The 22,914-nt window shown below is 37.6% G+C and overlaps 1 protein-coding gene across 1 annotated transcript in view; it reads right to left on the reverse strand.

Moving 5' to 3' along the window:
- Positions 1-22,914, reverse strand: part of RIT2 (Ras-like without CAAX 2) — a 619,156-nt gene that overhangs the window by 343,962 nt on the left and 252,280 nt on the right. The window contains exon 5 of the mRNA XM_006835097.1: positions 12,123-12,137. Coding sequence (XP_006835160.1) covers positions 12,123-12,137 — 15 coding nt within the window. The remainder of the gene's footprint in view (positions 1-12,122; positions 12,138-22,914) is intronic.

Consider the following 22,914-nt stretch of genomic DNA (forward strand, 5'->3'; position numbering starts at 1 on the left):
AAAGCTGGACAGTGAATAAGGAAGACCATAGAAGAATTGATGCTTTTGAGTTATGGTGTTGGAGGAGAATATAAAAGTGCCATGGGCTACCAAAAGAAGAAACAGATATGTGTTGGAAGAAGTGCAGTCAGAGTGCACCTATGAGGACAGGATGGCCAAACCTTGTCTCTCATACTTCGGACATATTGTCAGAAGGGACCAGTCACTGGAGAAGGATATCATGTTTGGTAAGGAAAAAGAGAAAAAGAGGAAGACCCCTTTTGGCCAAGTGGCAGCATCAATGGTCTCAAGCATGGTAACAATTGCGAGGCTGGCCTAGGACCAGGCAGTGTTTCATTCCGTTGTATGTTGGGTCACTATGAGTCGGTACCAACTCGATAGAACTGACTAACAACAGCAACAATATACAAGCAGCGCCTCAGAAACTCTATTCAGGGTCGCTGTGAGTTGGAACCAACTTGACGATACTTCATAACAACAATAACAACATAATACAGTCTACTTTAATGGGGTCATTACTCTTATGGCTTGAGCATCTTAGTTGTCTCCTCTCATTCTTGTGCTTTCATTCACTTTGTGCCCCATAATTGAACTTTTCCTAGTTTATAAAGAACTGAGTCACTATCAGATTCAACACTTTTACTTACAAAGGAATCAAGGCCCAGAAAAACAACAGTGACATAATTTTCTCATAGATAATTAAAGTGTAGTTAAGTCTGAAAACTTATTCTGTAAAATCCCCTTTACGAACATCTCTACTTTCTATTCTGCAATATGAGATATAGATATTCTTCACTGTAAACTAAATTCTTTCTTCTTTTGAAAACAACCCTTAGTGATAATTCTCTTTCTTTATTTGTATATTTTTTTTTCTTGCAACAACATTTAAAACAAAACTGGAAGTTTCTATGGTTCAATATGATGACTAATCTCCTTCCAAGGACTCTTAAAATGAAACCAAAATTCAAGAATTGTCATTATTTTTAGGATAAGCATTGGACTACTAATCACAAGGTCAGTGGTTTGAGCCCACCAGCCGCTCTGTGGAAGAAAGGTGATGATTTCTGTTTCTATAAAGAAAGAACACATGGTCTGGGAAACAATATACAGGTTCACTGATGTCCGGGTGTGTGACATCATATGATAAGCACTCAACCTTAAGGTTGGTTTGAACTACAAGGCCAGTGGCTCAAACTCACCAGCCACTTCTTTGAAACTCTGCATAGGGTTACTATGGATCAGAACTGACACCAAGACACACAACAACAATAAGATGGGTTCACTATGAGTTGTGGTCTGGTGCTGTGGGTTAATTCACTGGACTATAAGGTCAGTTTGAACCATAGGGTTGTCAGTTCAAGTTCACCAGTTGCTCCTCAGAAATCCTATACAAGGTCACTATGAGTCAGAATTGACTCCAAGGCACTTAACAACAACAATAACAAATGAGGTCTCAATGAATCAGAACAGATTCAAGGACACTTAACATAACAGCAATGGCATTGGAAAACAAAACAGATGTCAAAAAATATCTTGAAATTTCTAGAAGATAAAAGGTGAAACAGAAAAAAATATAGTATCAGAGATAATAAGGTTTCCTAATAAAGCATGAGAAATCTTTAAATTCTGTGTTAACCAACAAATGAAAAGAATAGATTTAGGCCATGGTGCAGTGATCAGGGTAATTAAATATATGAAGGGTTGGTAGAAATTATATCTTTTTCCCCTGCCTTAGCAAATATGACTTTTCTCCCTTGGTCAAAGCCCTGACAACTTCTGTTAAGGGAAGTAGAAGACCAATGAATAAGGATGTCCTGATGTGGATGTTGAGGATGGAAAAGAGGAAAGAGAGCAGATCTTGAGGAGCTTCCAAAAGGTTCAACAAGATTGGAACAGGGCAAGGGTCAAATGATTGGAGATTCAGATAGGAAATAAACGGAAGGACTATAGGTATAAGGAGAATGTGGCATCAGGATTGGAAGAAGACTCAACAGTCTGGGATATGCAGATGATTTTGCTTGCTGTCAGTGAAGAGGACTTAAAATGCTTACTAATGAAGATTAAAGACTACAGTCTTCAGTATGGATTGCACCTCAGTGTCAAGAAAACAAAAATCCTCACAGCTAGACCAGTAAATAACATCACAATAACTGGATAAAAGATTAAAGTTGTCAACGACTTCATTTTGTTTGGATATGCAATCAACATTCATGGAAATAACAGCTAAGAAATCAAATGATGTATTAGGCAAATCTTCTGAAAATGGCCTCTTCTAAGTGTTTAAGAGCCAAGATATCATTAGTATGTGGACTAAGGTATGCCTTACTCAGCAGATAGTATTTTCGGTCATCTCATCGGTTCAACAATGAATAAGGAAGACCATAGATGAATCAAAGCACTTCAATTATGGTGTTGCAGAATAAATCTGAGAGTACCATGAACTGCCAGAAGAAGAAACACATCTGTCTTGGAAGAAAATGCAGTCAGAATGCTCCTTGGAAGCCAGGATAATGAGACTTCATCTCTCATACTTTAGACATGTTACCAGAAGGGACCAGTCCCTAGAGGACAACATGCTTGGCCAAACGGGGGGTCCGTAAAAAGGAGGAAAACGTCCACCACAATGGATTGACATAGTGTCAACATAAATGGTTTCAAATATGACAACAATTTGTGAGGATGGCATAGGACAAGGCAGTATTTTGTTCTGTTGTATGTAGGGGTCACCGTGAATTGGAACCAACTTGCTGGAACCTAACAACATCTAGTTTTCAGGGTTTAGTGAAGATTAACATCCTTGAGTGGAGTTCTGATGTGGCATTGTGGGTTAATGCACTGAACCTCAAAGTCAGTTTGAACAGCAGGTAGGTGGTTCAAGCTCACCAGTAGCTCATCAGAGGCCCTATACAGGGTTGTTATGGGTGGGAACCGACTTGATAGCAGTTACCAATGACAACAACAACATCCTTGAGCGATACTTCCAAGTTATGAGCCCTTTTCTCCCCATACCCTAAAATTACTATAGAATTGCTGAAGTAACAAATTTTGACTTTAAAAATAGATGATTTAAAAAAAAAAAAAAAAAGAGTTTGTTTTTAGATAAGAGATGATTTTGTTTCCACAAGGAGCAAACTACTACAGTGAAGAATTTAACATTAACTGAATAATGATACAAATGTAAAAGTTTCTTTTCGTATTTTGTCCCCCCCTCAAAAAAAGTCAATAGAAATGAACTTACTCTGATTTTAAAAAAATTAACAAGCCTTGTGACATATGCTTGGCTACTCTGATTTCCTTGGAAGAAATCAAATAAAACAATTAACTATTGAAATTATGTGTAATATAGACTTCAGGCCATAAGAAAGCAGATAATTTGGAAACCTGAAAATTGTTGATGGGACTCTGGAGCCATCTGGGTTTGAATTCTAACTTTACTTCTATATAGTTCCTGGGATTCTGCTTCTTCATCTGTACAATGGGATTAGTAATAAGACTTACCTCATAAGGTTTGTGCAGGGACGATGTGAAATTAATATATTTAAATGCTGTGAAGATATCTCCATGTTAAAAAAAAAAAAAAAAAAAAAAAGCCAGGGACAAGTAAGACCCAATACATGGGTTGTTATTAAGTGCCATGGAGTCGGTTGTGACTCATAGTCACCCTGAATAGATAATGTTTCCAAGGATTAGCTGATGGGTTTGAGCGCCACACCAAGATCCAAGTATACACTATATACTGCTAAAATTGTTTGTCCTATTATGTCTGTTACTTTTGCTGAGTACAAGATGGAACTGATTGCTCTATTTCTCATATATGGTCAGGAATGAGATGTGGAATTCACAATTTGGACTTGTTCCTTTTAATCTCCTATTGTTAGACTGGCAGAATTACAAACAAGCCTACAGCCACATGTTATTCCCTTCTGGAGAAAACTTCATTTATCCTACAAAAGGGTAAACTAACATATACTTTAAGGAGTTCTGATAGCCTAATAGATACAAGTGGGGCGGCTAACCTCAAGGTAAGCAGTTAGAAACCACCAAGCTTTCCGCAGGAGAAAGATGAAGTTTTCTGCTCCCGTAATGATTTATAGCCTGGGAAACCCTATACAGGGTCCTTATGAGTCAGATCCGACTCCATGGCATACCACCACCACCACCAATACATACTTTAGTATAACTGCTAAGAGAAAATACCTGGCTTAAATTCAAATGATTTCAACTCTTTGTCTTTTTATTACAAGTACAAAATACCTCATAAAATTGTTTTGTATAACCTATCAAAGTAGCATTATGATTCACTTCCAGAAACTGAACTCTATTTACTGAATTTTCTGCTTACACATACAAATCTCCTCTCCAACATTTTGCTGAAAAGAAGATAACCTTTGCTAATTCTTGCTACATCATATAATATAGTAAACAAAATAAAAGTACTTATTCTTTCTTTAGTTTTCTAAGACACAATAGTTTGAAAATAATGACTAGGGACAGAATGATTTACTTGATAGGATTTCATACAAATTCATGGCAATTTGCAGTAATCTGATGGTCTCCCAATTGTTTGTTTACTTGAATGAAGGTCTTCTAGGTATAAATCATGGAGATTAACACCCTAAGAAGCAGGAAACACTGGTGTTTTAATGCATTTGTGAAAGTTAATGTGGCCCAAACTGAATAACAATGGCCAAAAGAGATACATTTTAATGCTCCTGGATTTAGTTATGTGATTCCCTGGGCCTTAAATTCCCTATTCATTACTCAAGGTCCAATTTAAACTTTGCAGGTCTATTCATGAACTTTGTTTCTTTAATATAGCAGTATTGCAAGGTGAATATTAAGAACTCTATTTTACAGATTAGAAAATGAAGTCCTGGCACATCAAGTAGTCTGACCAAAGTCACACAGTTAGTGAGTGGCAGGAGGAAGAATTGAACTAACGTCCCCTGGTACAAATGATTTGCATCCCACTGTTAACCTAAAAGGAAAACTGGTAGCACAGTGGATTAAGCATTGGGCTACTAACCAAAGAGTCAGCCGTACAAACGCACCAGCCACATCAAGTCAGAAAGTGTGGCGTCTTCTTCTCTAAAGATTTACGTGCTTGAAAACCCTTTGGAGCAGTTCTACTATTATATGGTCACTGAAAATCAAAATTGATTCAACAGCAGTAGGGTTAATTTACTAACCTAAAATTAGGTTGAATCACCAGTAACTTAAAGGTTGGTGATTCAAACCTACTTAGAGGAGTAGGCCTGCCAATACACTTTCTTAGAGATTGTTTTTGTTAAGTACTGTCCAGTCAGTTCCGACTCATGGCAACACTGTATAGCGTTTCCAAAGAGTGACTGGTGCATTTGAATCACCAATTTAGTGGTTCAAACTGACCTTCCCAGGTCAGTACATATCCTACAGTGCCACAACAGGACTCCTGCTTAGAGATTACAGCATTTCTATTCAGTAAGAAATGAGATTACCATGAATCAGAATTTATTCTATGACAATGTTGTTGTTGTTAAGTGCCATCGAGTCAGTTCCGACTCATAGTGACCCTGTCTAGGGTCTCAGAGGAGCAGTTGGTGAGCTTGCACTGCCAACCTTGCAGTTCAAATGTTTTTGTAGTCTGGCGCATTAAGCTACAGGCCACACCAGAACTCCATTCTATGATAATGTTGTTGAAGGGCCCTTGAGTCAATTCTGACCCATAGTGACCTTTGTAGGATTTCCTAGGAGCAGCTGGTGAGCTTAGTTTTGTTTGTTTGCTTCTCTGGTTACATTAATTTCCAAGTATTTCATTTTGGGGGGGAGGGTTATTGTAAATGGTATTGTTTTCCTGATTTCCTTTTCAGGGCTCTCTTTATTAGTGCAAAGGAAAGGAACTGATTTTTTTAAACTTTTTATTGTGAAGTAAAGATTTACAAACAAGACCATCGGTTTTACATTCAACAAATTATACACTTGTTTCATTACAATGATGCCAATCCCTGCCATGCAGCAATAGTTATCCCACTTCTTCCCTATGATTCCTATTTTTTGTTTGTTTTTTAATCTAATTTTGATGCATAGCCTACAATACAATGCTGGTAAGTTTTCCAACTTTTAGAGTAACATTTTACTGAACAAAATCCCAACAGTTTAAAACTTCAGATGAAATCACACTCATAGCATAAACCCAATTCCATTTATTTTTAGTTTGTTGTTGATTTTTGTTTGTTAAGTACCATCAAGTCAGTTCTGACCCACAGTGACCCTGTATAGGGTTTCCAAGTAGTGGCTGGTGAGCTTGAACTGCCAACTTTGTAGTTCAAACCAACCTTGCAGTCCAGTGCATTAACCCACAGCACCAAATATAACAGAAAATTGCACCCATTTTATAAAATTTGACTCTCAGGCTTCTAACACACATATTTGGTGTTCTAACATTCTTCAGAAGGAGTTCTGGTGTAGTGTTGTGGGTTAATGCACTGGACAGCAAAGTTGGTTTGAACTGCAAGGTTAGTGGTTCCAGTTCATCAAACAATCCTCAGAAACCCTATACAGGGTCACTATGGGTCAAAGCCCACTCAATGACACTTAACAACAACAACAACATTCTTCAGAAGGGGGATCTTAAACCACACGCAATGGCAATAAGGAATAGTTTCACTTTGAGTGTAGAAAAAGAATATCTGGACTGAATCTTTACAGAGCCAGAGATAAATGAGTCAGTTGTATATATCCTTTTGAGCAGATTTGCATGACTGGAGTCAAAACCTTTGGTCAGGGAAGAAAAACAGACTAGCTGTAGTATAATCAGGAGAGGAAACTGTCAAGAAGGTATGATTTGAGGAATACAAAAAGCCATTTGCTTGCCTAAAAATAGTTCCCTATTTATCCCCTCTCCCAATAACTAGCTATTTTTCTAACATAGAGCATGCAAAGTTTCTGCTATAGGCAAATGTGATTTCTTGGAGAGATGAAACTTTCGTAGTTTGTTGCCCATAGTTTGTTGATATAAGGTGAAGTGGTTGGTCAAATTAGCAAGCAATTTCTGTAATGTACTTCTTAACATAGTACCAGTAAATCAAGTTAAGGTATCTATATAGATGTTTCTTAAAACATCTTCCATGAATTCATAAGACTTACTTGCCATTTCTTCTTAAAAATTATTGTTATATATTTATAACTTAGAGTCCTGGTATAACACTATAGGATAATCAAGGTTGGCAGCTCAAATTTATCAGCTCTTCTTCTTAAATCTTATACAGGATTGCTGGATTGCTATAAGTCAGAACTGACTCGACAGCACTTAACAACAACAAATTAAAACTTGGAAAATGGTTTCAGGATGCCTTGGTTCCCTATGTATATGCAAATATGGCCTGGTGTTCTCATTTAAAAAAAAAAACAGTCATTGAAAACCTTATGGAGTACAGTTCCACTCTGTTGATATATATGGGGTTGCCATGACTCACAATTACTTTATGACAACTGGCTAGTGTTGGAAATAGTCTGTGAAAACTGTCACAAACTCACTAGGTGATCTCAAGTAAGTCAAGTCCTGCAGTGTAATATGGTGGCCTCAGAGGTTCTCTAACTTTAATGGTTGGTTGAGAATTAAAATCAACCCAAAACCTCCTCCTCATGCTCTGAGGGATTGGGTTTGCTCTTTTAAACCCAGCAGGATGCCAAAACTGACCAATTCCTTTGGAAAGTCACAGCCAACTAGTTTGCATAGTAATCAACCAATCCCTGCAAAGGTTTTGCATACTTTATTTGTATAGTAGATTGATCCTTTTTTTTTTTTTTTTTTTTTTAACAAGATTGTAATTTAGCAAATCATTTTAACCAGAACTACATACACAGAGCCAGGAAGGCAATATGAAATTCATTGCACTGCTCCCAGTTCCTTTATTTTTAGAAAAGGTGATAATAATCCTTGCCCTTCTTCACAAACGGAGTTGATGTGGAATAAGATAAAGAACGACTGCCATTGAGTCGAATTCAACTCTGTAAACGTTTACAGAAACAGACAGCCTCATCTTTCTCCTGCAGAGTTCCTAGTGAGCTTGAACTGCCAACCTTGTGATAAGCAGTCCAGTGTTTATCCTACAGTGCCACCAGGACTCCTTGGGATAGGGTGAGTCATGCTAATCTTCTAGGCAAAACAGTGCTAGCTAAATGAAATATATTATTACTTATAATAAAACTCAAACGAAACCCACTTCCATCAAGCTAACAGCAACTCACAGTAACACTATAAGACAGATAACTGTTCTCTAAGGGTCTGACAGTGTAAATCTTTCTGGGAGCAGGTAACCTCATCTTTCTACTGCAAGGCACCTGGTGGGAGTGAACTGCTGACATTTCAGTTACCAGCCTCATGCTTAACCCTGTGTGCCATCAGAGCTTCTCTACTTTATAATTGTTGGTGGTGCTGTTTAGTGCCATCAAGTAGGATCCAACTTATAGTAACCTCTTATAGTATTTCCAAAGAGTCACTGGTGAGTTTGAACCACCGACCTTGAAGTTAGCAGTCCTGAGCTTGTCCTACAGTGCCACTTAATGTTGTTGTTAAGTGCCTTCCAGGCAGTGCCAACTCATAGTGACCTTGTGTAGGGTTTTCAAAGAGCATCTCATGGCTCAAACCAACCTTGCAGTCCAGTGCTATATCCCCACTGTGCCTCACCAGGACTGTACATAATACTAATATCTAATTTGATGCATTTAAGAATAAAATAGTGTGATTAAGCATATTTATTTTAAATTTACTATTGTTGTTGTTCATTTATTTTAGATTTACTCTTACGGTTCCAAATCATAGTATTCCTGTATAGGATTTCTGAGGAGTGGCTGGTGAATTTGAACTGCTAACCTTGCACTTCAAACTGACCTTGTGGTCCAGTGCTTATCCTATTGCACCATACCTGGGCTTCATCATATATTAATCTGAATACTTCATATAAATAAGCATATACAAGTTTAAATGCATCTATCTGAATATTTACGTATACATGTAAGCACCGGCGGCTTAGTAAATTACTAGCCCAAAGGTCATCAGTTTGAATCCAGCAGCCGCTGTGTGGAAGAGAGATAAACCTTTCTGCTCCCATAAAGATTTATAGCCTTGGGAACTCAATCCAGCATTACTATGAGTCAAAACCGACTTAACGGCACATAATAACAAACCATATTTAAGAATACATGAGCCCTGATGTGGCATTGTAGGATAAACACTGAACTGGTAAACAGAAGGTCGGCAATTCAAACTATATATGTTGTTGTTGTTAAGTGCCATCGAGTTGCTTTCTATATATAATTTCAGGCCCTGGTGTGACACTGGTGCACTGGACTGCTAACTGCAAGGTCGGCAGTTCAAATGCACCTGTTGCCCCTCAGAAACCCTATACAGGGTCGCTGTGAGTTAAAATCATCTTAATAGCATTTAACAACCACACAAAAAAGAAATAATTTCAGTTAATGAAGGGATTAAGGAAATGAAGACAAGAAAAGTGATAGAACAGAGAGGTTAGGTATCTTGCCGAAGGATATACAGCCTGTGGGTTGTCCAACTGAGATTTTTGTAGTAAATAAATTTGTTTCATTTCCCTCAGTTTCATGATACCAGTTTATTAAAAATAATCTGTTTTCTCACTGGTAGTTAAACACCCAAGGAAACATTTATGTATACCTTTTTAGACAAGTTGGTTTTCAGTTGCTATCTAAATTGCTCAATTTAAAAAAAATAGTGACTATGTCAAATACTGCTATGAATTATTACTTACCTTTTCCAAGTGGAAATAGTCCCTTAGAACCTAGAAACAACAACTGAGCACATAAAAAGTTATGGATTTGGGTTTGGCATATGGACAGATTTTCGCTAGCCCACAGATTTTTTGCTGCTGCCAGACCCTGTTCCAAACTCCTATAACTTTTGAATCAGTAGAATGGATGTCCCTTTTCTACTTTTTGTTTCCAACTCTACTTTCATTTTCAACTATATTTCCTACCCCACTGTGCAGCACTGTAAGATAAGCACTGGACTGCTAACCACAAGATTGGCAGTTCAAACCCACCGGTCACTACTTGGCAGCCCTATACAGGGTTGCTTTGAATCGGAATCGACTTGTTAATACTTAACAACAACAACAGACCATGCTTGGTACAGGGCAGATGATCAGTGAGTTTGAAGAAGAGATGATTGGTCAGGGTAGATCCTTATGACTTGATAACATGTGCTCATTTCAACTAGACAGCTATTTCTTCTCTCCAACACATGGTTTCCACAGAAGAGAGATGGTCAGAGAGGCCCAGGATTTAGTGGAGCCCAGAAACCTAGATCTTAGGAGTTATTCCTGATTTTAATATTGCTTTGTTTTAGCACATCATACCTACAGGACTAAGTTTTCCCACAGTCACCATTTTGGAATTCTGCTCTGAGCCTCTGAGATGTTAGACTCTGAGAGTGTTAGACTCTTGGATCTAACACTCAAAAAACGTACCTAGATTCCATTTGCTGAATCACACTTATTTTCAAGAAATTATAAATACTCTGAAAAACTGGGTCGGGGTTGCAGTTTTTCCACTTTTAGGGAGGCTGTAGTCGCTGGCCAGCTAATAAAGGCTTCCTTGTCGATCCTGAGAGTCTTGAGTGGTCATCTGGGTAATTGAGGCAGAACACGATGAAGTCAGTCCAGACTCATGTCCCTATATCAGGTTTCCGAGGAGCGGCGCTTATTCTACCACAGAGAACTGACTCTACTGCACACTAAAAGAAATTTAAGCATGTGTCATGTTTTTCTGTATTATTTGTTTATAGAACAGCCTTAAAAAAAAATGTCCTTAATAACCAGTTATAGTATTGAAGGTGTAGAATTCTATCTCAATTTGGCCTCAAATACATTTTTTTTTTTTTTTGTATAATAACTTATAAGATATTAGCTAGGTGCATTTTTTTTCACTGTCCATTTAGTAGTCACTTAATTAAACTGCTTATTGATTTCTATTCCATAAGTAAGTTTTGTTTTTATTTTTGTTTATGTTTTTTATCACAAAGCACAAGCATATTCTATATACATATAAAGAGAGTGAGTGAATTTAGCATTATTTATTTATTAATTTATTATCCTTTTTGTTGTCTCTAGGGAGACAAAATACCAGTAGGTCTGTTGACCAGTTACTTAAGCATACAGCTCTTCTTTGAATATGTAAAACGGCCTGGCAAATAGTCATTCTGCAAATGCTGGCTGAAAATGCCTCTAGAATTTTGAGCAAAAACACTCTAGGACTATGTAGATCTTTTTGACACTGTAAATCTACAAGACAAAACATTGTGGTTTTTTTCTTGAGTTTTTCCATATTGTATACACAGCTAGTCTTAGTTCAATTAGACTGTGATAAGATTAGAGCCTTGATTTAATCACTAATATAATTACTTTTTACTAGGTCTGACCTTTAAATTCTACTTTGTTTTATCTTTTAAAACATGCATGCATCTTATTTACTTCTCAGACTCGTGCATAGACTAATTTTATCATATCTATTAATGGCTGTGTTACATTCCATGTAGACAATTGTTGTTGTTAAATACCGTGGAGTCGGTTCCAACTCATAGTGACCCTGCACAGGGTTTCCGAGGCTGTAAATCTTTACAGGAGCAGAAAGCCTCATCTTTCTCCTGCGGAACAGCTGGTAGTTTTGAACTGCTGACCTTGCGGTTCACAGCCCAATTCGCAACCATTACGCTAATTACTTAAAAGTTTGCAGGCTAAAGAGGTGAAAACTTTAAGCTAATATATTTGGCATTGTAACCAAACTATCCAACCAGCTCTTAGAAAAGTCCTAATAAATCAAACCAAACCAAATGCCAAACCCACTGCCATTGAATTGATTCCAACTCCTAGGGATGCTATAAGACAGAACAGAACTCCTCCATATGGTTTCCACCACTGTAAATCTTTACAGAAGCAGACTGCCTTATCTTTCTCCATGGAGCAGTTGGTAGGGTCGAACTGCTGACTCTTGAGTTAGCAGCTCAGTGCTTAACCCCACTATGCCACCAGGGTACTAATGAATACCAAATTAAAACCCTTCTATCCAGTTAATTTTGGGTCATGGCAACCTCATATGTTACAAAGTAGAACTGTCCCATAGGTGTTCTTGGCTATAACCTTGGAGGAACCAGTCCCTGGTGAAGGATATGATGCTTGGTAAAATAGAGGGTCAGCAAAAAAAAAAGGAAGGTCCTTAAAGAGGAGGACCGACACAGTGGCTGCAACAATGGACTCAAGTACAGTAACATTGTGAGAATGATTCAGGACCTTGCAGTGTTCCCTTCTGTTATACCTATGGTGGCTGTGAGGTGGCACCAATTCTACAACATCCAGCAACAACACAACACTTTAATGAGCCCCTGAAGAATCTTGAGAGCAATTGCTTTTAATTTAGAAAAAAATGAAATTAAATTAAAAGACAAAAACTTTTCCTAGGTTAAGCAAATGCATTCCTTACAACTCCATGTAGTTTTTTCCTCATTACAAGTTTAAAAAATTAATTTGAATTGTCAATTCTACTTCTAATGAATTGCATTTTAAGGATTAATTTGAGGGATAGAACTGAGTATTCTTTCTAAAATGTATGAGAATCTCTATCGTGTGAATATTGCTGGCTTGCTTCTTGTTAAGGAAGTTGTATAAAAACTAAAGACTAGGAGTTATTGGATAAAAGCATATTGGTCTAAACTCTCCAAAAAATCTCATTCCTACCACAGAAGGTTTTAAACACAGTATTCTACCTGCTTAGAAGAGGTACATATTAAAGTAGAATTAGTTAGTTAGGATGTTAGGTAGTACAAAAAAACACAGAATCAAAATTAACTCTGAAAATTCCTTATTAGTGTTAAATGATTGGACCTTGGATTTTAGAAGCTCAAAGGAAGAATTTTAGTTATTTTTTTTTTTCTATCTCAGTTTCAGTCTTTGTCTGGGAGGAGATACTGTGGACCAGAAAGGAGCTGAGTCAAAAGGAAGAGCTATTTTTCTTCTTTGTCTCACATATCTTAATATGAAAAATAGGACTATGAATACACTGTAGAATTGCTATGTGATCTGATCTAGGAATGATTGATGCAACAGGTAAATTTATGTTAGTTCTTGACTGAAAGATGCACTGTAGACATGTGTAGAAAATTGATCTTTTGGAAACACACACACACACACACACACATACACAATAGGAAAGACAAAGAAGTTAAAACTTGAAATGCAAAATGGTGACTGGTTACTGATTCTATTTGGGAAAAAAATTAGATGAAAGCAAATCGATTCTGTTGTTTGCAAAGCAAGGTTGACAGCTGGATTGATTAATTCATTTGTGAAGTTCAGGTCAAATTGTTTGTGAATGTTTTGATCCTCTGAATCTTTACAATTCACTGACATGATTGTTCATTGCCCACGACTAAGGACATTAAGAAAAATGGAATTGAGTTTCTCCAGTGGTTTGTTGTGGATTTCCTGCATTAACCTTTGTTACTTTCCATGTCATTTCATGGAGCTGATTTCACAGGGCCTATTAGAGAGAGCAATCGCCTTAGAAATCACTTGACTAAGAAATTACTTAAAGCTCCTACTAATTCTTTACTGCACTAAATAGGAGCTTTAAAAGCTACATAAAAATGGAGGTTTGTACAGAGCATTCATCCATGAATTATTTATAATACTATAATTATTCCAGCATAGCGCTCATAAGGCAGATAAAGGAGTTGTGTTGTTGCTAAGTGCCATTGAGTCAGTTCCACTCATAGTAACCCTGTCTAGGATTTCTGAGGGTTTCAACTGCTGACCTTGCAGTTCAAACTAATCTTTCGGTCCAGTGCATTCTCCTATAGTGCCGCACCAGGACTCTGACAAATGAGTTAAACAAACACAAAAATTCTAAATAAATAACATCATGATAAATGGAGAAAAAAAAATGAAGTTGTCAAAAACTTCATTTTGCTCAGATTAACCATCAACATTCATGAAAGCAGCAGTCAAGAAATCAAATGATGCATTGCATTGGGCAAATCTGCATAAGACCTTTTTAAAATGTACAAGAGCACATATGTTTTTACCTCCTTATTTCTTCCATTTGCTTTTAGCTTCTTTACTTCAAGAGCAAGTTTCAAAGTCTTTTCTGACATCTGCTCTGGTCTTTTCTTTCTGTGCTATATAATGTTCTTAATGCTGTTCCATGACTCTTCTGGTCTTCAGTAATTAGTGTCTGATGCATCAGATCTTTTCTTCAGATTGTCCTAAATTCAGGTGGGATATATTCAAGGCCATATTTTCACTTTCATGAAATTGTTTACAAAGTCAGCTCCTGGCCTTGTTTTAAATGGCGATATTGAGCTTTTCCACTATCTTTTCCTATAGATGTCATCAATTTGATATCATCTGGTGAGGTTCATGTGTACAGTCATCTTTTATGCTGTTTAAAAAGGTATTTGCAATGAATAAGCCTTTGTTCTTCCAAATTATCATGAGATATCTAGAATCATTTCTATCACCAAGTCCATATTTTTCAATTACTGATCCTTCCTCTTTCATTCCAATTTTTGCATTCCATCAACTAGTAATTATCAGTTCATATTGATTGTATATTTGGTCAATTTCAGACATAAAAAGTTGGTAGAATTTTTCAATTGCTTCATCACTAGCCTTAGTATTGTTTTTAAGTACCGTCAAGTCTGTTCCTACTCATAGGGAGCCTATATAGAGTTTCCAAGAAGCAGCTGGTTGATGCATATATTGGAATAATAATGGTATTAATGATAATAATAATAATGGTATTTATGCATTTCATTTCATTTTTTACTACTTCCAGTTTTTCTAGATTCATACTTCACACATGCCATGTTCCTAATATTAATGGAATAAATTTGGTAGCATAGTGGTTGTGAGTCGGACTGCTATCCTTAAGTCCAGCAGTTTGAAAGTATCAGCTGTTCCGTGAAAGAAAGATGAAGCTTTATGCTCCAATAAAAATGTAGTCTCGGAAACATATACAGGGCCACTGTGAGACAGAACTGACTCCACAGCACACTACCACCACCACCACCACCACCACCAATGCTAATGGATGTTTGCAGCTGTTGCTTCACATTTTGAGTTGTTACGTATCAGTTAAGAAAAAAGGTTCAGAAACTTTTACTCCACTACTTTGAGGAGGCATCTCTTCGCCAGTCTTATTTTGAGTGTCTTCCAAACTTAGGGGCTTATCTTCTGGCCCCATATCTATCTAACAGTGTTGTGCTGCTATTCATAAGGTTCTCAGTGGCTAAATCTTAAGAAGTAGCCTGTCTCTCCTTCTTCCTAGTCTGTCTTAGTCTGTAAGTTAAAGAAAATATATCCGTTTGAAGAGTAAAGTACACCCGACCTAAGCTACTGTATTTTAATTTGCCTCAGATGAATGTGAAAATTGAATAGTGAATAAGTAAGACAGAAGAAGGATTGATGCATTTGAACTATGGTTTTGATGGAGCATATTGAAAGTACCATGGATTGCCAGAAGAACAAACAAATTTGTCTTAGAAGAAGTACAGCCAGAATGTTCCTTAGAGATGAGAATTGCAATACTTTGATTCTTGTACTTTGAACATGTTATAATGAGGAACCAGTCCCTATAGAAAAAAAAATATATGCTTAGAAAAATGGAGGGTCAGCAAAAAAGAAGACACTCAATAAGATAGATTGAAACATTGTCAAGAATAATGAGCAGATTGCCAAGCAGTGTTTAGTTCTATTGTGCATAGGGTCACTATGAGTTGACACTAACAACAACAATGGACAAAATGTTCAATGATTCAGAAGCATCAAAAGAAGGAAGGAATACAGAATAACTGTATTAAAAATAACTGGTTGCTGTTCAACCATATCAAGAGGTAGCATGTGATCAAGAACAATGGTACTGAAAGAGGTCGTTCAGACTGCACTGAAGGTATTGGCAAAAAGAAGTCTCCAGGAATTGATGGAATACAAATAGAAATGTTTCAACAAACTGATGCAACAGCACTTGTCTATGTCAGGAAATTTGGAAGACAGAGACCTGGCCAACTGATTAGAAGAGACCCATATTTGTGCCCATGCCAAAGAAAGATGACTCAACAGAATGTAAAAATAATGGAACAAAATCATTATCATCACATGCTAGCTAAATTTTGTTCAAGATAATTAAAAAATCATTGCAGCTGTACATCAACAGAAAACACCAGAAATTCAAGCCCGTATCAGAAGAGGACACATCACTGGTAACACCAGATAGATGTTGACTGAAATCAGAAAATACCAGAATGATGTTTACTTGTGCTTTATTGACTATGCAAAGACATTTGACAGTGTGGGTCATAATAAACTACGGATAACATTGAGAAGAATGGTTATTCCAGAACACTCAGTCTTGCTCATGAGAAACTTGTACATAGATCAAACAGAAAAGGGGGGTTAATGAATGATTTAAAATCAGGAAAAGTATGCATCCTTTCACCATACTTACTCAAGCTGTATGCTTAGCAAATAATCTGAGAACTGGGTTATATCAAGAAAGTTGCATGAGGATTGGAGAATGAGTCCTTTATAACCTGCAATATGGAAATGATACAAACTTGCTTGGAGCCCTGGTGTAGCGCTGTGGGTTAATGCACCAGACTGCAAAGTCGTTTGAACTGCAAGGTTGATGGTTCAAGCTCACCAGCCGCTCCTCGGCAACCCTATACAAGATCTATGAGTCGGAACCAACTTGACAGCATTTAAAAATAACATAGTGGTTACGAATCGCATAACCTTAAGGTCGGCAGTGCGAAACTACCAGCTGTTTCTATGGAGAAAGATGAGGCTTTCTGCTCTCATAAAGATTTGCAACCTCAGGAACCCTATGCAGGGTCACTATGAGTTGGAACCAAATCCACAGTACTTAACAACAATAACAACAACATATAGAGAGAGTGTGTGTGTGCGTATATGGGAGTGTGCTGTCCTGTAGGATAAGCTGGAAGTGCAATGACTCTGTAGGATAAGCACTGGACTTGATGGTTTGAGCCCACAAGTTGCTCCGTGGGATAAAGATGAGGCTTTCTTCTCCCACAAAGATTTTCAGCATTGGAAACCCTAGTAGGGTCGCTATGAGTCAGAACCAATCCCACAGCGCTTAACAACAAACAGCACCAACATGGATGATAAACTGTATCATCATCCTAATAAGAAGAAAATCAAAGTAAAGACTCCAGTTTTGGATATTGCTCTCTCAACTGAAGAAAATCCAAAGCAAATAATTCTGAGAGCAGGACTGTCCCTCCAAGCCACTCTCCCACCACCGATTTTCATGCCATTTTACCTCAAGAGACCATCTAAACCACAATGTATAAGAAAGGAAATGAAAAAGTTAGAGAATCTTGCGTAACCTGGGAGCTTAGAACTCTCTGAGCAACCCTGCTCTTGTTAAAGCTTCATTGGTTTTTCAACTCACTTTTTCAATTCTTCTGATTTCCCACAGCTCTACTTCTGTCTGTGCTTCAGTCAGTCTCACAGCTGGGGAGAAATTAAAATCAAGATTGCTGCAGCCGTACTCACAAGAAGGAGCTCTAATTGGATGCTCCGTGACATAGTCCAGGGCTTCCAAACAGAAAAAACCAACTAAGACACATTCCTTCTGTTTCCAAATGTGTGTGTGTATGTGTGGGGGTAAGGGAGTGGGGGAGGGCAGAATACCTCACGAAATCTCAATACATAATACATTCCCTTTGAATTAAGAGAGGCAGGGACATCACTGAATGAAGGTTCTGCAAAGGAAACAGACTGCATGGGGTTTTAGAATTTATAGTCTGAGAACTGTCTTTCAGGTGGAGAACACATTTGAAGACTACATTTGCTTGAGTAAAAGAAGAAATATTTCCCTACTTTCTTTCTGCCTATATAAGCTCAAGGAGTCCTGGTGTGGCACTGTTAGTTCATGCACCAGACAGCAAAGCCCTTTGAACTACAAGGTTGGCGATTCAAGCACACCAGCAACTCAGAAATCCTATACAGGGTCACTACGGGGGCTTGGAATCAACTCGAGGGCACTTAACAACACTTAACAATAACAACATATATAGCAACATGAAAGATCCAATAGGGCAGTACTTGAAGAATGTAATCAGTGACACTGAATTTCCCATGTAGAAATTGTTGAATTGATATATGTTTGGCTGCATACACTTTCAGTAACAATAACAAAAGAAAGAGATAGAGAAAATCATTTATGAACAAACCAAAACCTCTGTCTTCATCAGGACTCAAAGAGAGGCAAAAAGGGATCAGAGTAGAGAAAATGAAAATCAAGACTGAGTTGAAGGTAGTTGTTGTTGTTAAGTGTCGATGAGTCAATTTCGACTCATAGCAATGCTGTATAGGGATTTTGGGAGTTTGAACCACCAACCTGTGGTTCGTACGGCACTTGCCATCTAGTGGATTTTCCTACAGAGCCACACCAGGACACCAGGTTGAAGACGGTAGTATCAGCAAAGAAAAATTTGAGAGTGATGGTGCTAAGATGTGCTAGGAAATTTGTTTTAGTATTTATACTATATTATATGGACTCTTCATGTGGCACAGTAGGATCAGCACTGGACCATAAGGTCAGCAGGTCAAACCCACCAGGTGCCCTCAGAAACCTACACAGGGTCACTATGAGTTGGAACCTACTTGATTGCACATCACAACAACAACAATTATGTAACATTAACTTTGTGATAAGCTGTTAGTGTAACAAAATATTAAGTGTTATAAATAATACATAGTACCAAAAGTAAAGTCAATTGATCAAGGAAAAAAAAAAAAAAGAATTTGCCAATTGATCTCCTTTCCAAGTTGTACCTGAAAGACTCTTTGTTAGAGTTTGGGTTATATATACACAATAAAAGGTAATGAATATTTGCTACTTCTTACTTCCACATGATGGAGGAGCCACTGCCTAGCAGTTTTAAAAGTGTTTGCTTTAATTGAGATAATACATGTAAAGGATATAAAAAATTAAGCCATATCACAAAACTTATTTTTTTTAATGCAGCCATTTATTTTATTCCTTCCAATTGTGAGGTTGGTCCAGGATCAGGCAGTGTTTCATTCTGTTGTGCATATGGTCGCCATGAGTCAGTACCAACTTGATGGCACCTAACAACAATACTTAATCATTTTGCATAAATTTTCAGCCAGTTCCTCTCTACTTAACCTCAAGTCTTCTTTCCTTTTAGCTAACTTTAGAAAAACATATTTTTATAAATTAAATACAATTATATATATATATGTAGCTGTAGTTCATCTAGATCATCTAGTTCTAGAAGAAACTTCGGCTGAAACTTCGGTTCATTTACTTTGAACATGTGGTCAGGGAAGACCGATCACTAAAAAAGGACATCATGTTTTTAAAACAGAGGGTCAGAATGTATAGACCAGCCAATGAAATTGATTGACACAAATGGATTGACAAGAATGGTCTCAAGCAAATCATTATTCATGAAGGTGGCATAGGGCCAGGAAACATTTCATTCTGTTACACATAAGGTTGGGCATGAGTAGAAGTCAACTGCATAGCAATGAACAAATCCAACAATGCAAAGGTAATAAATATACAGCTAGAGAAATAAAATGTATTTACTACTATTGTGCCTCTCTTGAGAACAAACATCTTGTTTTCAGGTGAACAATATTCTGTACTTTGTAGTTATTATACCTCGTGTTTCATTATAGTTTTAATCTCCCATATTTTTCATTAGTTTACACAGTCATATAATCAGCCTTTCCAAGAATCTACGGGATTAAAAAAAAAGAATCTACGGGATTAATCACCTTTTTTTTTTTTTTTTAATAGTATCTTCCTCTGCAGGCACTTCTAGTTGTCTCTAGTCTACAAATTCAGTCCCATTCATCTGTTCATTTTGTTGCTTTCAAAAATGTTTCACAATCCCTCTTCTATTGTCACCTTTTTGTCTTGATGAATATTCCATTTGGAGTTCTTTAACATCACTCTAATGTATTTTGAAAGGAAGATAAAATAGAGCCATGTTGATAATCTGCCATGTTTAACGTAAATCATTGTAGATTATTTAGTATAAATTTAGATCACTTAGGTTCTCTCCCAAAAGCCATGTCTTTTACTATGATATTGACTCATGGTAAGAAGATTCCAAGAATCTGTGCTTCAAAGGAAAAGTATTTTGAGGAAGAGTGAACCTTCGAAGTGTCAGTGGTGACACATATGACCAAATTCATCAGATTGCTTTGGAAATATACTTCCAAACTTTCAAAATGTTCACGGAAATTTCATTATCATGTAATTCCATTTTTCCCCTAAACTTTTTGAAGCCGCTTGTGTGGGAGGGCAAAAAAGGAGATCACCAAATTGTGCATGCCATTTGCACAGTGCCAGTGGATTGATTCCAATGTAAAAGGAAAGTCAATCAGAAAACAAAAAGAATCTCTCAATTGATCTTCATTCCAAGTTGTACCTGAAAGAATCTGATTCTTCTATTCTAGCCCATCAGAAGCAAGAATGCTTGAAAGGAGCCCCAAATTTGTTTAAGACCATATGTCATGGAAGGAAATTGTTACTAAGTTACCAAACTTATTTTCAAGCAAGTTTAAAACGATAGCTTATGTAAAGATAGTACAATACATAAATATATACATTGCTGTTGTTGTTGTTGTTGTTATGATCCGTGGAGTCGGTTTCGACTCATAGCGACCCTGTACAGGGTTTCTGAGGCTGTAAATCTTTATGGAAGCAGAAAGCCTCATCTTTCTCCCATGAAACAGCTGGTAGTTTGGAACAGCTGTCCTTAAGGTTAACATCTCGATTCGTAACCACTACTTAAGTAGATAAATGCTGTAACTATCTTTAGAAGTATATGTTTCAGTAGTTTATTTCAAGAGGTGTGAAATTGTACTCTACAAACTTTTTGGGACTGACCCAAGCCATGGTATTTTCAATAACCTCATATTGATGCGAAAGCCGGACAGTGAATAAGGAAGACCGTAGAAGAGTTAATGTCTTTGCGTTATGGTGTTGGAGGAGAATATTGAAGGTGCCATGGGCTGCCAAAAGAATCAATAGATCTGTTTTGAAGGAAGTGCAGCCAGAGTGCTTCTTAGAGGCCAAGATGGCCAAACTTCGTCTCTCATACTTTGGATATATTATCAGGAGGGACCAGTTGCTGGAGAAGGTTATCATGTTTGGTAAGGTGGATGGTCAGAGGAAAAGAGGAAGGACCCCAATGACTTGGACTGGCCAGGTGGCAGCCTCGATGGACTCAAGTGTGGCAATAGTAGTGAGGTTGGCCCAAGATTGAGCAATGTTTTGTTCTGCTGTGCATAAGGTCGCTATGGGTTGATATCAACTTGATGGCACCTAACAACAACAATGTTAAGATATTTGACAGTTGTATGAATATTGCTTTCCCTTGCCTACTATTGTAAAATAGAACTTGAGTGGGACAGAATGGAATATCAGAAACATGAATACAGTATGCTTGTAAGTGCTCCTTCCGTCTATAACTGATTGGAATACTTAAAAGGGGTTCTAGAACTTGCTCAGTGAAATAGGCTTCTTGCAGAGTTGTTGTAGTATATAGGACCTTAGGTGGAATTCCAAGCCCCATCCAGAGCCTTTTGAGGTTGGAAATTCCCACTTTAAAGGACAAACAGACTAGCCTGGAACAGCTAAAAGAACAGAAGACACTACCTGAAAGAAAGACCAGCAGGAAAAATCCAAAAGAAAAATGGCAGTCTTTTTGGTTACTATAAGAATAAGCAAGTTGTTCACTGGGGAGCCATCAAGGCAAGCAATCAAGTTCCTTCAGGACATACCCCGCTCCAAGACTGAAACTCAAAGGGAACACATGATCAGCCATGTAAGATTGCTGATGACCACATTGTTCAAATGGTGACTGGAAGAAGGGGAAAAGCAGCAATGAAGAAATGGCTGAGTTCTACCACGTTTCATAGAGTCCTGCCAACCTGGAAATGAGAAAGAGAAGAGGAAGGGCTGGTTGGTCCATAGTATGGTAAGACCAGGTGACTCCTGAGCCTATGGACAAGGACATAGCCATGGAGGGTTAGAGCTGAAAGTGAAGCATTCAGCTGATATGAAGTGAGGGAAGATGCACAAAAATGCCCAAAATTGTAGATAGTACCCATGTACCCATTCAACCTAGCCTCAATGACTTGATGACCAGAACTCGACTAGAGAAAGATTTTTAAAAAAAAAAGTTTTTGATAAAGGAAACCAGTGTAAATTGCTACAGTTTGATGAACTTAACTTATACTTATGGATGGAATAGCTTAAAATACCAACTGAGAGGTAAGGAATCTTCACAAGTATATTTCCTCTGTATACAAGGTTGATAGAGAAGGGCATCTTAGACATTGGCTACCTAAAATGGCGGGGGGTGGGGGTGGGGGAAGAGGGGTGATAAAGGCACGAAGTGACTGACTTACAAGTTTTCAAGAGGGAATTTGGTTTCAGAATGTGTGGGGAAGGTAGAATACCCATTGAATAGTTTTCATTTTGTCTAGACAGGTCTAGTGAAAGAAGATGGGGATAAGATTCTTATGATTCAATAGTGAATAATTGTTTTCATGACTAATTGCTATTATCACAACATAAAAGTAGAAGTTTTGTAACAAAAAAGGGGAAAGTGGTTAATCTCAAAGTCCAGGAACAGAGGACCCTAGCACCATCAAGGGAGAAGAGCATGAGCAGAATGCAGGACCCTACCCAGAGAATCAGGAGCTCTAGAGATGGAGGCAAAGATGAGGACATGGAGAGAGAGAGCAGCTGAGGACTCATGGAAAAAGAAAGGCTGTGTGCTGGAGGCCAGGAGGCAGGCTTGCAGAATGTGCCCTTTGGTTGTTTAAATTATTATAT

The sequence above is a fragment of the Chrysochloris asiatica genome, unplaced genomic scaffold (genome assembly GCF_000296735.1).
Source record: "Chrysochloris asiatica unplaced genomic scaffold, ChrAsi1.0 scaffold00015, whole genome shotgun sequence".
NCBI classification, from domain to species: domain Eukaryota; kingdom Metazoa; phylum Chordata; class Mammalia; order Afrosoricida; family Chrysochloridae; genus Chrysochloris; species Chrysochloris asiatica.